This window comes from Euprymna scolopes, chromosome 2 (genome assembly GCF_053919585.1).
Source record: "Euprymna scolopes isolate OS-2025 chromosome 2, ASM5391958v1, whole genome shotgun sequence".
Lineage (NCBI taxonomy): Eukaryota > Metazoa > Mollusca > Cephalopoda > Sepiida > Sepiolidae > Euprymna > Euprymna scolopes.
The window spans coordinates 110003009-110016421 of record NC_136483.1 but is presented as its reverse complement, the minus strand read 5'-3'; the positions used below and the strand labels follow the sequence as shown (position 1 = coordinate 110016421).

The window sequence follows — 13413 nt, the reverse complement described above, 5'->3', positions numbered from 1 at the left end:
TGGCTGAGGTCTCTCTGCACAAGGGGTTTGTCAGGACAACATTTTTTCTTACAAGTAACTCCTGACTAAATGTTCAGACCCTATAGTATTCGCGACCCAAAGAAGATCTCCCCAATTTGGCAAACCCACACTGACTTTTACGTGGAACGGTGCACCTTCTTTAAGTGATGTTACTTAAAATAACAGAACGAAGCTGGATACTCCACCAGAATAGATGAAGTCATGTCCTCCTGGAATCCAGTAAAAGAAAGAGACCACAAGAAAGATATGCTATAACATATTTAAATGAACAATTGAGGAGATAGAAATAATATTGTCAACTTATTTACTAACTCAGTATTTGAAAGGTAAAAAAAGAACTTTAATGGATTATTTGAACATCCGTGTATTTCATATAGAGATCAAGTGTTAGCCCCAAGAAATCGGTTCCTTGATATTTGAAAACTGGACTGAAGCAATTTGAAACCAAAAAGGTGAATCCATTAGGATCCACATCTGCTAAAATCTAATAGCCAAATGCCTACTTTACTCGGCCCGTAAACATATACTTCGCGGCCAAGCCAAAACAATTTTGGCCCGATCTACAAATAAAAATAAGAAAACAACCGTGCAATCTCGAATTGTCTTAATAGGATATTGCGCTCGTTCTCTTGAATAATTTTAGAGGTTTCCATCTTCTGATCGATTTCTGTACTTAATTGGACATTCTCGGATCGATATTTGAGGCAATCAATCATTTGTTTTCCCTCAGTGTTCTCTCGTTAAATGGCTCCTTTCCAATTGAACCAATATACACAAGATCGCATTCTTGGAATGAAGGCCACTTTTTCTGGTGTCTTGTTGTAGATTATTACGTTTGCAAAACCTGAAAATCAATTGTTTCGCGTTGTTTGAAACTACTTTACATGGCCTGTTTATGTTTATTTCGAATGTTTCAGATTTAAATGCAAATCTCCAGCGAAAGAATGGGCTTACTATTTAGACCAATACGAGCGAATATGTGTTTTATATGCCAAAATAGTTTTAGAAAAATCATGGCTTCTTTCAGTGGAAGGGAAAAACAAGTTTGTGTTCAGCGTGATTCTCGCGAGACTAAGTCGTACATATGCAAATGTTGGTTTGTTCGGAGGGCATATGTACCTCCTAAAGAGATTAGATACAAAGTAAGGTATGGTTTTGAAAATTGAGCACACTTAGATAAGCGCATCCTTGCCTACAAAAATGCCTGAGCAGCATCGTCGGAATTCTCTGATAGTGACGCCTCGGATGATTAACAGTCTTACTAACTCCTTTTTAAGGAGATAAGGTCAAGTCTGAGATAGTGGATCTATTATGAGTGTACAAAATCATATCTAAAACAGACAGCAACAAAGCCTCATTCCTACCAATTGCCAAGACCTTTGACCTACAAAAACTGCATGAGAATCTCTGTCGACACTTCGTGGTAAGAGCGACTCAGGCGATTAGAAATTAACTAACTCCTTTCTCAAAGCGAGAGAATGTGTAACTTTGAGGATGGAACTCCTAGAACTGTATAAACATACTAGACACAAAATGCTTTTCTCGCCGTAAGACCCAGACTCTGTTGGACTGACTGCCAAGGGCGTAGCCTCAATTTGGTATTAAAACACCATCACGAAGCTGTAACGTACGTACATTATAAGCTTAGTGGTACCTAATGTAAGACCAAAAGTCCAAGAAGGTATATTTTAGTTTCACTTACGACCCAAAAGCAACAGCATTTTTTCAATTTTTTTTTTTTGTGTGTGTATCGCATCTTCGGTGATCGGGAGATCATATTTATTAAAATAGAAGATAGAAGGTGATAACATGCTACAAACATTTAATTAGCTTCTCTGTATACTAATTTAATATTCGTAGTCTGCTATCACCTTCTATTTTTCTTTTTTTATAAATAGGATCTTCCGATCGAATAATTTATAATCTGGAAGCTATGACACACGTACATAACGCACCTACGTAAAAATTACTACGGTATTAATATATAGAAGACTAGCATGGGTGCCCGGCGTTGCCCGGGTATTTGGAGGTGCATGTTGAGCAAAAAAAAACGGTCAATTTTTTTAAACTTTGACCCCTTAAAGTTTATTGTTTTGGGCTCAATTCAAGTTATTAAGTTAGATCCATGTCCAAGAAACCTATAACTAAAATTTTAAGTGCGTAGACTCAAAATTGTCGGAGGAGTTTGGTAGAGATCTCAAAGGTCAAATCGTTGAACTTTGACCCTTTAATCGCCAAATTTCTGGCCAAACACCAATCACATCGATTTTCCCAAATCTCAGTACCCTGTATATCAAATTTCGAGTCTGTAGACTAAAAATTGACAGAGTTATTGCGTAGGGAAATGTACACAGACACACAGACACATACAGACACACGCACACACAGACACTCTCACTTTTATAGATGTATAGATAGATAGTAATGATGCGATGATTCAAGTGTCTTTCTCTATTCCGATACAATTGCCGATTTCGTTCTAAATTTACGATTCTGATACAATTACTAATTCAAATTTCTCTCTCTCTCTCTCTCTCTATATATATATATATATATATATATATATATATATATATATATGTATGTGTGTATATATATATATATATATATATATATATATATATATTTATAGCTATAGAGTTTTTATTATTATTATTATTATTATTATTATTATTATTATTATTATTATCATTATTATTATTATTATTATTATTATTATTTTCGGATTGCCTTAAAAACTCATAAAATATGTGCATATATTTTCGCAAAGGTAAAAGCACACTTGTCGGGGATCATTTATATATTAAGGTTTTACTGGTAGATTAAAATCAATAAATATTTATCATTTTAGCATTACTAAAAGCAATGGGAAATTACGTTTTAAACAAAAACAAACATTTTAAAAAAACATCCATAGAAACGTTTTTTTCACATCAGAAAATACGCACAAGTTATTTTTTCGATTTTGGATATCGATTCCGATTCCCCAAAATGTTCTGATTTTTCCGATTCCCGATTCCGATTCCGATGAATGCTCCCAATACAAATAAATAGTAATATTTTTATATGCCTTTATTGTTTTTGTTTGTTTCTTTTCTCTAAGGATGCAGAATGAATATAAAAAGTGTGTGGGAGGCAAGATAGGATTTGGCAATATCATAAAACAGAAGCAAATCCAATTTTCAAAAGAAGGAACTACGCATCTCTTTCAAAATGCCAAGAAGGAAAAAATCTTGCGGGGAAATGATCGTAAGTAATTCTTTGAACCTTTATAATATTTTCATCCGATATATTTTCCCTAATTTGATATCAGGTTGGTGCAAAAGTTTTTTCGCCGATTTAAAATTTCATCTCGGAAATGAAGAACTGCGTTTTTAAAAATCTTTATTCATTCATTGATCTTGTTCGCAATAACTTGATCCTGTCAACAAGCTTATGAATGCCTCACTTGTAAAATTCTTTAGGTTTGGGTGTGAAATATGAATCTAAGTCCTGTTTAATCTCCTCCTGTGATGCATCTCTTTAAAAATGCTCAGAATGGAAAAAAATCATACAAATGATCTTAAGTAATTCTTCGAAATTCTGTAATATAGTCTTCCGTGACCATCTAAATGGTTTCATAATCCTCTAAATAGGCGACAAATATAAGGAATTTAGTCAGGAGGATATGCAGGATGGAACAAAATCTCTCAAGCCAATTTTTCTATGAGATCTTTGGTTAGTAGTGCTGTGTGAGGGCGAACATTATGATGATAGAACATTATTCCTTTTCTGTTAATAATTGCCTTTCTGTTTCTTTCTATAGGTCTTTTCTGGGTCAGCAAGTGTTAGAATATTACAGAAAAATATAAATGATGTTTTAATAATCTGAAAGAAAAAAATAAAAACTAATCATGGTGATATGTTTAAGTGAAACAAGTGAAGCGTGCATACTCCCCCGTGAGTGCACAGTGAACGAGGCATAAAAAAATGACTAAGTTCAGCATTTGCCACCCCCCTGCTATTTAGCTCCAAATGTCTCCAGGGGACGTCAAATCCTAGTGAAAATGACCAAACGGTGCAGTTTTAGGCCTTAACATATGTAAATGTGAGTTCTGCACCATGCAAAAAAAGAAATGATTAAGTCCATCATTTACCCCGCCCTCATTTAGCCCCAAATGTCCCCAAGGTCTTAACTTATTTAAATTTGAGTTCAGCACCATGCAAAACTGCTAAATAGCCATACACAAAAAATTTTGGGCAAATATGGTAAAACAGTCCCAAAAATGGAGTGTTTTTATTAGCCCTAAACGAGCCCCTGGGGCACACCCAAAAGTTATCGCAAAGTATAAACAAACAAAATTATATAGAAATCAGTTAGTTACAACTTTTCAGAAAGTTTTTTTAAAAATCCAAGGCATCGATTTTTTTAATAAGCACAAAAGTGTCAATTTTAGCCATTTTAACTCGAAAGGCACTCCTAGAGGGAGGGGTAACCGGAGTTTTCCCGGAAAATCCGTTCTGTTACTTTTTTAATCATACCATGTTTACTGCTTGTGCAAAATTTCAAAATATTCCATGGCACAGTTATTGAGAAAAGTGCGGACAGACAAACGGACGAACAGACGAACGGACGAAGGACGAATGGACAGGGGTGAATTTACAGGTCCACCCTCCTATTGTGAGGGACCAACAATAAAATAACTTACAATGGTTTAAAGTATCCCTTTTTATAAACCAGCAAAACTTTTGCACCAACCTGATACAAGAGCTAATAATCCCATATTATATTTTTCAAACAGACGTTTAATACTATGTTTCAGAAATTTTAAAATGAGGATTGATAATTTGTACTATTTGAATTATTTGGACTACTGTTCTCATTTCTGGATATTTTTTTACGTGTTTCAACCAATAAAATCTTCGACCATCTTTCAGGTACGTGTTGTTGATCTGAGCAACTTTATCTTGAACTCACAAACCTACGTAGCTATTTCGAGTGGAACCCTTTCTTTATTTAATCCACATGGTAGACATCTCTCGTTCTGTCAACCATGACTGGATAAAAGTCCAAAGTAATTTTAATTATACCATTAAGTGATATCATTAGTATCACTTGTAATGAGGATTGGAACTTTTTTCTTCCCTCTTCTTCCTTCCTCTCCTTTCGTTGCCCTCTCTCATTTTTCTTTTCCCCTCTCGCTTTCCTCTCTCCTTCCATTCTCCTAATTAAAGCAGTCTACTCCTCTTTATACCTTTACTCAGTATTCGCTCTTTATTTGCTTCTCTCGCCCTTCTTCATCTATCATCATCATCATCATCATCATCATCATCATCATCAACAACAACATCATCTTCATCACATTAACTTCTGTCTTGCATGCTGGCATGTGTTGGATTCCTTTTAAGAATTGACTTTCATACTAATCTATCTCTGGCCAGGTCTTTATCCCTCTTACTCTCAAGTCCATTGTTATCATCTCCTACCATGTTTTCTTCGACCTTCCCATATAAACTGGACCTGCTACCTCAACTGTTCTACATTAACCCAAGAACTCTCATCTATTATTTCAGCATGGTCGTACCATCGAAGTCATCAATTTCAGCACACGTCTCTCTATAGTACTGAGATTAATCTTGCTCTGGAATCATCAGAACTAAGCCTGTCTTAAAGTCTTACAGTACACACCCATTGTATAATTCTCATATCATTTTTCTTCAAGCAACGCATATCCTCAACTCTCACTGGCCAGGTTTCATTTGCATACACCATTACACTGCATATACATGCACGATGGACTCTTCCCTTGATCAACAGTGATAACACTCTGCTGGTTAGTAATGACAGAAATTTGCTGAACTTATTCTATCCACGCTTAACCACTTCAATCACTCTAGCACTTGTTTCACTCTGGACTTGTATGGCATCACCAAGATCATAAAAGTTAGTCCACATCTGAGTTCTCCTCCGTCTTTATTACACATTACACATCCATTCTTGCACATAAACTGTTTTTCTTCTCTTGACCTACGAACAATTCCACCATCTGAAAGATTTATCTGCAGATGAAGTGTGCACGGTCACAAGCAAACAAGATGAAAAGCAAACACTATCCATTTTTCAGCAGTGTACAGATTGTATTACCCTGTTGATGCCGGGAAATTGGCGAACTTGCTTTGATTTATGGACTCGTTCATCTGAGAGGTGTGAGCATATTTATATGGAGGCATCATCCTGATGAAAACAAACGTTCCTTCTTAGCATTTAGGTAAATGCTTCTTCGTAAAGATGATACATGGAATTGAGGTTACATATGGTAACATCAATTCCATGCATTAACCTGATGAGTCCTTGTGAGGATAAAACACGGAAAATTTTATGCAGATTAATTTCAATATATATTTTCATAATGTACAACCTAGCTCTACTCGCCTATTGACACTTTTAAAGTAAATGCTAAAATTCAACACTCATTATATCTCCTTATAAAATGTTATGTGGATATATGAAATAATAATAACTAGCAGGACCTATAGAAATTTCACATATCAGAGAAATATATTTAATCAACAAATATTCTCCTGAATAGCACAAAAATTAGTTTGTTTGTTTATATCGAAAAACCAATAACACGCAGCAAATATTAGTTTATTAACTTTTCTATAAAAACAATATCTATTGTGTTTTAAGTATGGAACTGACCCAAATGAAATAAATGAATAAGTATTAATAAATACTCAGAAAGTAATATTGTGCTACATAGTTCAATACAACTAATAAAATAAGATTATAAGAGGCAATCTTTAATTTACTCCTTTGGTCTAGCACCTCTTGGCAAACATTGTTTCTTTCAAATGTTCCCATTTTTTACGCACCGTTTTGCTGATTTCTTTCTTTTGTAAAGAACTGCTTCACATCGAAAATATTATGAGTCCTTTTTCATACTACTACATTAATCATCATATATTATTATTATTATTATTATTATTATTATTATTATTATTATCATGACATATGCAATCAAGGTTATATCAAATGGGAGGTCATCCTCACATTTTTACTCAGTGTTGCCAAATTAACTTTGTTAAGTCCAATTTCTTGAATTTTTTTTTTTTTAAGCAGTTTGGCCTTCAAACTTGTATTTGGCTCTTTTCAAAGCATAACGAACGGATTAACTAAAGAAGTAACAAGCAGAATATTATCTAGATGATGTTCGAAAAAGATCCTACATCAAAGGGAGGTTACTCTCATATGCTTGCTAAGGTTGCTAGATTGGCTCTTTTAAAGCCAAATTTCAAACAAAAATGAAAATCTAGATATTATATAAATAGTATATATATATATATATATATATATATATATATATATATATATATATATATATATATAAGTGATGGAACGATTCCAATATTTTTCCTGATTCCGATACAATTACTGATTCCGTACGAAATTCCAGATTCCGATACAATTATCGATTCTGATTCTGATTCTGATTCTTTATGAATCTCTAAATATTTTACTATAAAGTTGTTATTTTGTCCCGATTGCGGTAAAAACACATCTTAAATATGCATGCATTTTCTCAAACGTAAAAAACACATGTGTGAGGGGGGGGGGGTCATCAAGAGATTTTAGTCTTACTGGAAGTTAAATAAATACATATTTAGTCTTTTATTATTACTAAAAACAATGGAAGACGTTTTATAAAAACAAAATAAAATAGATAATTAAAGGAATTGGTTTTGGCATTGGAAAATAGACTCAATTTTTCCCAATTCAGATACCGATTCCGATACCCCAAAAAGATCCGATTTTTTCGATTCCCGATATATATATATATATATATATATATATATATATATATATAGGGTGAACGATAAAATTGTCATGTTAGAAAAGACGATATTATTCAATTTCCGTTTGATGAAAACCGGTTTTCTTTTTTTTCTTTTTTTTTTTGTTGCAAACCATCCACTAGTTGGCCAGTTGTGCATAAATCCCAAGAGCGATAAGAGCCTTTTATCATGTCTGAAAGCGACACAATGTTCTATGAGATTGGAGATGTGCTGTCATACAACCCATGTTCTCTACCGATCCAAGAACCATTGCCAGCACGTTCCAAATGCAAATTCGGATGATTCAATGCTTGAGAGTATAGCTCAACAAAGTTTCCGGCCACGGTTATGGTCTTTGGGGTGGTTTCAAGTGAGGGCCACATCATGCCACTAATATCTTCGAAGTCGGCTTGAAAATCAACACCAAAGTGTACCTGGATGTGCTGAAGAATGTGATGATCCCCTGGTGCAATCAGATGGTTGCTGGCAGACCCTGGTTGTGGCAGCAAAACAAGTCCAAATAGATTTAAGTGTTTTAAATATTATCTCTAGTGCTTTTCTTTTAATGATTTGGAATTCATTCCATTGGATTGAAATTTTAAATTCGACCGTTTTGGATTTTAACATTTTTGGATTTTTACCCTTCACCGGACTATCCATTCATGTGAAATCTTTTTATTATTTTTCTTTTGCCTCCTGTTCCCCTTACCTCACCCTTTTTTTTTATCCAAGTAAGATCTTTGACTTACTTGTAGTTTCATTAAATACTTTTATATGCAAAATCCGATCCTGCATTTTGCTAATTCCTGACCTCTGATGAGAAGGAGAGTATTTCTTCAAAACTCCGCGGATTAAGGACTATCCACTTATCTTGTGTTCCCTTTTTTAAAATTAAATATGTTTTTAACTCTTTTTCAAGATGTCTTTTAACATGTTTTATTAATCATTTGTTCATATTATAAGCTCTATTTCCTTTTCGGTTTTATTGAGCTTTTTACATCTGGCTGAGTTTATTTTACTTGTAAATATTAACTCTTTAATATTTATAATATATTTTAAGTTTACCATTTTGATTACCTTGGCAAACTTATTGTAACATTTATTATTATTATTATTATATATATATATATATATATATATATATATATATATATATACATACAGTATATATCTATATTATATATATATACAGTATATATCTATATATCTCTATATATATATACAGTATATATATATATATATATATATATATATATATATATATATATATATATATATGTATATATATATATATATATATATACAGTGATGATCATATTTATTGGCACGGTAAAATAAAAGTTAAATTTTGTCTAATAAATTCTAAAAAAGGGATTAAATTAAAGAAAATAACAAAGTATATTATGTATTTTTAACTGGCCTTTCCGATGCAGCAATCGGATTTTAGAAAAAATAAAAAACAAAGGAACAACAAACATAATTGCAAAAAACCCTTGTTCAAAATTATTGGCACGATTTATTTAATAATCAATTGTATAGCCTTTGGCCTTGATTACCTTCCTCAGTCGCTTTTAATAGTTTACAAACAAGTTGTTGCACTCTTCAGTAGTAATTTTAGCCCACTCTTCCTGACAATAATCCTCTAATTGAATAAGATTCTTAGGCTTCCTTTGCATTACCCTCAATTTTAATGTTCTCCATAAATTTTCAATTGGATTAAGGTCTGGGCTTTGTGATGGCCACTCCAAAACATTAATATGATTGTCCTCAAGCCATTTCTTAGTCAGTTTAGCCGAATGCTTTGGGTCATTATCTTGCATGAACCACCAACGACGACCAAGTGAGAACTCTTTAGCAGAGTCTTTCAGGTTTTCATCCAATATTTTAACATAATCTTCCTTTTTTATGCTACCTGTGACCTTAACAAGTCGCCCTGGTCCAGAGGCAGCAAAGGATCCCCAAAACATCAAACCGCCTCCACCGTGCTTCACTGTGGGTATGGTGTTCTTAGGCAGGAAAGCTTCGCCAGATTTTCTATAAATATAAGACACTTTATTATGGCAAAATAACTCTATTTTCGTTTCATCAGTCCATAGAACACGTTTCCAGAATGCAACATCTTTATCAATATGACGTTTTGCAAAGGCTAGCCTTGCTTTCAGGTGCATAGGCTTCAATAAGGGAGTCTTTCTCGGACGACATGCTTTTAAACCAGCTCTCTTCAAAACTCTACCAACTGTATGTCGAGATACATTCACTCCAGAGGTGCTCTGTTCATCAACAATCTCCCCAACAGAGATCCTTGGGTTTTGTTTTACTTGTCGAACAATTTTCCGTTCATCTCTTGGGGAAAGAATCCTTTTTCTCCCTCTACCCTCTAAACTCATAACGTGGCCTTGCGATTTGAACTTGTTTATTATGGCTCTAACAGTGGATTTGGGAAGGTTTAGCTTCTTTGAAATCTTATCATAGCCCTCCCCATTGGTATGGCATGCTACAACAAGCTTCCTGACGTCTTCGCTGTGTTCCTTAGTTTTAACCATGGCGATTGAAAATTATAATTTAGTCACTTATAATAGTTTAAATAAATCGCTATCTAAAAATTATCTGAAAAAAATTATTCACTGAATTAGCGTTAAACAAGCATAATATGGCTATAAAAAAGTTCAGAAAGCACGTAAACCGGAAATTGATTGATATTATACTGATACTAAAAGAAAAACAAAGCCGTGCCAATAATTTTGAACAAGGGTTTTTTGCAATTATGTTTGTTGTTCCTTTGTTATTTATTTTTTCTAAAATCCGATTGCTGCATCGGAAAGGCCAGTTAAAAATACATAATATACTTTGTTATTTTCTTTAATTTAATCCCTTTTTTAGAATTTATTAGACAAAATTTAACTTTTATTTTACCGTGCCAATAAATATGATCATCACTGTATATATATATATATATATATATATATATATATATATATATATATATATATATATATATATATATATATATATATATATATATATATATATATAAGAATACTACGATACTCTTCACCTCATTTCATCATTATTACTTTCTTTTCTTTTTCAGAAAACGTTCGATTTATCACATTGAATTTCAGTTTGCAAGAAGGAATACGAATTTATTTGCCAAAGTTGTCAACGGGAAAGGATAAAGCCAACCGTGCAGACAACGGATAAAATTTTTTGAACAAAAAAACAGTTTACGACACAGATTCAATGAGGGAATTTTCTAAGTTATTTACCCACAAAACAGAAATTGATTACTGTAATATATATATATATATATATATATATATATATATATATATATATATATATATATATATATATATATATATATATATATATATATATATATACATACAGGATGACCCCCTCCCCTCAAAAAAAAGGAGGGGGCCCGATCATTCGGATGAACCTCCTTTCTTTATATTCTTCAAGAATAAAAAAAAAATAATGATAATTGATTTATTGAGTCTAAAATAGACACGGCCAAAAAATGGGGGGAGGGGAACAAAAAAAAACAAAAAAACAGGATGACCTCCCCACCCTTTCAAAAAAAGGGGGTGGGGGGCGACCATTCGGATGAACCTCCTTTCTTAATATTCTTCAAGAATAAAAAAATTAATGATAATTGATTTATTGAGTCTAAAATAGACACGGCCAAAAAATGGGGGGGGGGACACACAAAAAAAAAAACAAGTAGTTGTTTTTGTAAACGAATTAAAATCCATTATTCTTGAGCAACTTTTTTTCCAGAAATATAAAAGCCTAAATTTTATCATATGAAAGGCGGAATAATATAAAACTTATTTTACTATTTTTAGTAGAATTTTAAATTTAAAAATTTCCCAAACCACACTACCGCCATTTTTGTCTCCATGGATAAAACATTTTAATATGTTTTTATTTTTTAACTAAGTTTTTTTTTTCATCTAAATACTAAATAAGATTTAGGATAATTTGCTATAAGAATGTGCAAAAATGTTATAATATAAGTATCTGAATTAAAAATAATCTCAACTTTTTATATCACTCTATAGATTTCGCAGAGCGAAATTTAATGAAACAAACTTTAATGATAGTTTAAAATAAATTACGGAGGCCTTGATGGGACAAAATTAACTTCATATAGCCATGTATTTTTAACGTTCACCTATGCTGTCCGAGGGAAGAAACTATTAGTGTAGAAGGCTTTCTGCAATCTAGGGAAAAGCTAATGATACATCAATAACGAAGGGGTAGGGGCATAAATTCTAATAATACAATCATATTCAAACTTATTTCCCTTTCTTATAATAAGCCTAGGATTCTAGGATCTAAAACCATTTGAATACGAAACGAACATGATCATGCAAATTTAATGCGATTGGGAGTCCAGAATGCCTGAATAAAAGGAGGCGGATTTTCTTTTTCTCTCGATAATCAGTTTTGTTTTGGACACCATGTCGTTCGCATATGTTTTGGATTATTGTCGTCATATTGTTTGTGTTGCAAAGCGACTGCTATTATTAGGAGTGAATATATATATATATATATATATATATATATATATATATATATATATATATATATATATATAGTCCTGAGTGAAAAGACGAAAATAATTTGACAATAGTGTACGTTGTCTCAACTAAATAATTTGTGACTGAAATAGGAATTAATTTCCTAAATACATCGTTCACGATACAAGACTTATACTTGAGTCTTTCAAACATACAATCAAAGAGATGGCCTTGAGCATTGCCAGAGCCTTGCCAGATTTATGCATACAAGTTCTAAGAAGGTTTATATATATAAAAAAAAGTGTTGAGCTGTTCATTTATTTTTGTCTGTTCTTATTTCAACACCATACTATTCCAGTGGATCCTAGTATTCTATTACTGACACGAATTACTAAATCAATACAGATTAGGTTACATGTACAAAGAGAGACGATAGATCGATTTATTACGTTCTTTGAAACAAAAATAATATTCTTACTAAATTATCATTTCGAAAATAGTAATATATCCAAAGATTACGAAAATTTATCGAGTAGAATAACTGTTATTTTTATTTTATTTATTTTTTTTTTTTTTTAAATTCGTTTATCACCATCTCCATTTCCTAGACATTTTGACCGCCATTACGATGTAATCTAAAATATGCTTTCTGGGTGGTGTTCCCTGATTCGGCAATCTTAACGGTGTACTCTGAAACGTCTACGAAAAATTTCATCAATTTTCTGTAAAAATTACTTTTAACTATAAATAACTCGCTATTTGATGAATTTTCGTAATTCTTGGATATATTACTATTTTCGACGTGACAAGTAACTTAGTAAGTAATATTGTTTTACTTAAAAAAATAAATAAATAAAAATAAAAAAACAAATTTTTAATCGATCTTTCGCTTTTCTTTGTACAAACACCCAGATTAGTTAAGTTGAAGTTGTGGTCATTTATTGTGTCATTTCTAGGTGTTTCAAGTCGCCGAGATTCTATTTTCAAATGGCCCTATGCCATAAATTGTCCTCGTTAAAGGGCGATAACTCAAAACATTTCTTATCTA

At 32.4% G+C, this 13413-nt stretch overlaps 1 protein-coding gene across 2 annotated transcripts in view; it reads left to right on the top strand.

Annotated features, from left to right (window-relative positions):
• The window catches only part of LOC145294172 (uncharacterized), a 63714-nt gene extending 52173 nt beyond the window's left edge, over window positions 1–11541 (top strand). Inside the window, exons 10-11 of one of the 2 annotated variants that reach the window (XM_080141281.1) lie at window positions 3125–3270; window positions 10928–11541. In XM_080141281.1, the coding sequence (XP_079997407.1) occupies window positions 3125–3270; window positions 10928–11037 (256 nt within the window). In that variant the 3' untranslated portion in view covers window positions 11038–11541. Of the gene's footprint in view, window positions 1–3124; window positions 3271–10927 lie in introns of those variants that run through there. The other variant, XM_080141284.1, reaches the window with a different exon arrangement.
• Window positions 11542–13413: the final 1872 nt, after the last annotated feature.